The 4,430-nt window shown below is 34.1% G+C and overlaps 1 protein-coding gene across 1 annotated transcript; it reads left to right on the forward strand.

Moving 5' to 3' along the window:
* The first annotated feature begins 558 nt into the window (after positions 1 to 558).
* On the forward strand, positions 559 to 3,462 carry LOC107008397 (40S ribosomal protein S9-2-like). Its single transcript, XM_015207420.2, has 3 exons — positions 559 to 716; positions 1,902 to 2,283; positions 3,042 to 3,462. Exons 1-3 carry the CDS (start codon positions 689 to 691, stop codon positions 3,223 to 3,225), a joined length of 594 nt encoding a protein of 197 aa, XP_015062906.1. The 5' UTR covers positions 559 to 688; the 3' UTR covers positions 3,226 to 3,462.
* The last annotated feature ends 968 nt before the right edge of the window (positions 3,463 to 4,430 follow it).

The raw sequence follows: 4,430 nt of genomic DNA on the forward strand, positions 1-4,430 counted from the left end.
ACACCAAATAAAAATTATTTTTAAAAAATATTTTCAATTTTATAAATTATCTTCTATTCTAGTAAAAATAAAAGATGTCTCTCAAAAACATTTTTTGTTCATAAATCAAACACAATTATTTCCGGAAAATATTTTCTACTCACTAACCACACATGAGAAAATAAATCCAAAATATACTTGTTTTCCACGAAAATATTTTCTAGAAAAACATTTTTCACGGAAAACATTTTTCTTAATACCAAACACACCCTTAATCTAATTTGAAATATTTCCCTTCGTTGATTTTCTCTAGTTTGTTATTTCGTAATTATATTATGTTAAGTTTAATAAAGAAAAAAACTACATAAATCAAATCATAATAACTAAAATATTGTCATTTTTAAAAAATATTGAAAGTATTGATAATGGATCCTATTAAATGTTAAAATATTGTTGTTTTGCAAAATTTCTCTATCTAAAATGACAAAGGATTGGCTATTTGTTAAATTTTCTCAGGAATATAATGAGTGGCTAAAGTTGTAATCACTATACGCCCAAATATTGGGCTTAATGTTAAACAAAGGCCCGTTAGGGTTTTGTCGGAGGAAAATATATATATAGAAATTTGTACTCCCTTGTTAATTTTTACCCTTCGCCATTTCTGTTCTCTTCAGCAGATCGGCGACGACGGTGCCAGTGACCGGAAAGTATGGTGCATGTTTCCTTTTACCGCAACTGTAAGTATTCAATTTTGTAGAAATTCATTCGCTTTCCTTGTTCCTACGCGATGTGTATGCCAAATGTCCCAATAATAAACGATGAAATCTCCGTTGATTTTGTTTCTTAGATCCTAAATGTCTCTAGGTATGTTGTTTTGTTGTTGTCTAGTTTGGTTTTAGATAGTAGAGAGCCTGATACTTGATCTTAGAATGTACATTTTAAAGATATGTTGATAACTCTATTCATATATTTGTTGAGCTGAATCGTATACACAGTTGATAGGATAGTCATAACTATAACTCTGTGCTGTAGGAATTTTAGCTGTTCTGTAAAAAATTAAGTTATTAGCTCAGTCTTGTGTAAGTGTTTAGTCTGTTGCTCTATCCTGTTTTGCATATTTCTGCAACTCAAGAAAATAAAAGCTTCTATCTTTGCTTAGGAACAACCGTTTTGACTTTGTCATATACTTGACATTAGAATGATCAGCAATATAGTTGGAATACTGTAGAGTGTCGTTTTATATGCAGTGAGAAATTTAATTCAACTACAAAAGGATTGGATACTTGGTCATTGTCCAATTCAGCTAGGTTTTGTTGGTGATTAGATGCACTGTCTTGTATATATATTTGAAGGTCGTGATGGTGTTCTTGGTTGGTCAACATATATAATTATAAAGTTTGAATTTTTATTGTGTAATCACATTGTATTAGACCACCATTTCTGAATGATTAGCTGATAACAGGATATGTGTGCATCACCACTCTGTGATAATCTAATAGTCTTTGAAGATATGTTTATTAAGAGCAAAAGATTCATATTCATACGGGAATACTAAGTAGTTGGGATTCAGGCTCAATCCTGTTGGTGCAGTACAGTATTCTTTTAGGAGTTTCTTTTGGTTCGTTTCAGAGATTTGTTTGTCAATAATGTTATAACTGGGGATCTAGAAATTCTCTTCTGTTGGAGACGCTAAAATCGCTCTAAGGGAGTAAATTAATAGAGAGGATTCAAGCAATCAAGCGAAATAAATAGGGGTTCAAGTATTGCAGTAGCAGTATTTGTTATACTAGTCTCTTGAGATAATTACCATTGTCTGCTGTTCCTTTTTTTGCTATTGTATGTAGAAGTTAATGTTGTATCCATAATGTGTTGCTATTGATGTTTGTTATCCATTCTTTCTTAACCTTTGATGTATTACTCAGATGGGAAGACCTTTAAGAAGCCTCGACGCCCTTATGAGAAGGAGCGATTGGATGCAGAGTTGAAGCTTGTTGGAGAATATGGGCTGAGGTGCAAGAGAGAGCTTTGGAGAGTTCAGTATGCCTTGAGCCGTATCAGAAATGCCGCAAGAATGCTTCTGACCTTGGATGAGAAAGATCCTCGTCGTATTTTTGAAGGTGAAGCACTCTTGAGAAGAATGAACAGATATGGATTATTGGATGAGAGTCAGAACAAGCTTGATTATGTCTTGGCCCTCACTGTGGAGAACTTTCTTGAGCGTCGTCTCCAAACCCTTGTCTTCAAGACTGGCATGGCTAAGTCAATCCACCATGCTAGAGTGCTCATTCGACAAAGGCATATCAGGTATTTACATATTACAGTTTTAGTGACTCAGTTCAAATATATAAGTTCAGCTATTTTTTCCTTTTAAACATCTCTAAAGGCCCTCTAAGTATGCATCACCTTGACACAATAATTCCTAGTCTGATGCTGCTTAGGATCAGTATGCATATTTTGAAGATTGTTGATCTGTATTTTTGAGAAGTTTAACTTGTCTTGATTTTGGAAGTATCATACAACTCAATAATCTATGATTATGATTGTGCGAATTCTTACGGAAATAAGCCATATCGTTGCAATGAAGTTGTGGGTACTTGCACAAATTGAAATACATTGCAGTATGTTAAACTGTTTTTCTGAATTTCCACTTTTGATTTTATTTAATCCAAGGTAATGAAAGTAAGAATTGTGTGTCAACCAATTGTCATTGTTTGTGTAGTGTTGGCAGATCAAATTTTATGAAGCTTGGACGGGTTCTAAAGAAATTAATTTCATGAAAGCTTGAATGAATATATTTTTTAGAAGTATAGGAGTAGACTCCAATCAGGCCCTCGGTCAATCACCTTGAGGTGTTGGGCTCCTTCTGATATCTTGTACTCCATGATTTTTACTAAGTAGTAGTGGATGAATCATTTGTTCTTTAATTAATACTTGTGTTAACATAAACACTTTTGCTTGGCCTGTTCATTTTAGATTTTTTCATTCTCATTTTGGTCTATTTATCTGTTCTATCAGAGTGTGAAATATGTTTCCACAATCTAATGATGTGTTTTGTCATGCAGAGTTGGTAGGCAGGTGGTGAACGTTGCTTCTTTCATGGTGAGAGTGGACTCCCAGAAGCACATTGACTTCTCTCTCACCAGTCCTTTCGGCGGTGGTCGCCCTGGAAGAGTGAAGCGAAAGAACCAGAAATCTGCTGCAAAGAAAGCAGCTGGTGGTGATGGAGACGAGGAAGATGAGGAATAAACTCGTGTTCATTTGCGTTTGGATTTTTCACTTCTGCTTATGTTGTGTACTTTCTTGTTTTAGGTCTTTTTTGCAATTTAATCTACCTTTAGTATATTAGAAATGGTTTTGACAGAGGTGGAGAGAAAATTGAGTTTGTATTTAGCACTTGTCAAGTAACTCACTTAGACTTGGGTCCGAATTTATAATATTGAGTCAGCAGACCTGATATTAAGAGAAATTTTGTCTTGGATAGAATATTAGAAACTGAATTTGGGTTTACTTTGATCTAATTTCCACACATATAACAGCACCCAATAGTATACTGTATTCTTATACATATACAACAAATCCAGTGTGGCCCATTAATTGGTGTTACATTGTATGCAAATGTTACCTTTACCTTAGAGTAATCATGGTTGTATTTGATGAATCTTTGGTTCAAAGAAAAAAGGCAATATATAATAGCAAAACAATAATAACAATTAATAATCTTTAATAAAATGAATGAGGCTACTTCGAAAATACACAGCGACTTATTTAAGCGGAGTCAAAACTTCAAATAGTGACAAAAATATCATATACAAATCACCCCTCAGAAAGTAGACTTGTGGCCTTTTGGCTAAGCTATTGGAAAGTCAAAATAATAAATAAATTTTTATTCAAAAAAAAAATAACAGTAAACATTGATAAGAGCTTAAAATAAGAACTAAAATAACACAATTAGTACTATCGCAAATATCAACCACCCCAAGCAAGATAATATTACAATAGCTATTAACTTTCTACGCTAATACGTGTCTTCCACACCCTCTTATATATCTAGGGTCACGTCATCGATACATGAAGCTGCGTTATATCCAGTCTTAACACCTCTCCCTTGTACTTCTTCAACCTACTGTCTCTCCTTGTACTCTCTATAACCAACCTCTAGCACATTCTCACTATGTGTTTATTCTCTCTAGCTGTTCAAACCATTTCAGTCTCACTTCCCTCGTCTTATCCACCATGGAGGCCACACCCATTTTATCCCGGATACTCTCATTTATAATTTTATTAGTTTTAATATGGTCCACACATCCACCTCAACATCCTTATCTCTGCAATATACATCGTTTGGACATGAGATCTCTTGACCGACCAACACTTAGTTCCATACAACAATGTTGTTCTAACCACCACTCTATAGAACTTGCCTTTGAGTTTTGATGGTATTTCTTTATGGT

Source organism: Solanum pennellii, chromosome 1 (genome assembly GCF_001406875.1).
Source record: "Solanum pennellii chromosome 1, SPENNV200".
Lineage (NCBI taxonomy): Eukaryota > Viridiplantae > Streptophyta > Magnoliopsida > Solanales > Solanaceae > Solanum > Solanum pennellii.

Bases quoted from the DNA above. Each gene is read 5' to 3' on its own strand.
- LOC107008397 (XM_015207420.2), top strand. From the start codon at position 689: ATGGTGCATGTTTCCTTTTACCGCAACT. The intron at 717-1,901 runs GTAAGTATTCAA...TGTATTACTCAG, and splicing joins TGTTTCCTTTTACCGCAACT to ATGGGAAGACCTTTAAGAAG. The intron at 2,284-3,041 runs GTATTTACATAT...TTTGTCATGCAG, and splicing joins ATTCGACAAAGGCATATCAG to AGTTGGTAGGCAGGTGGTGA.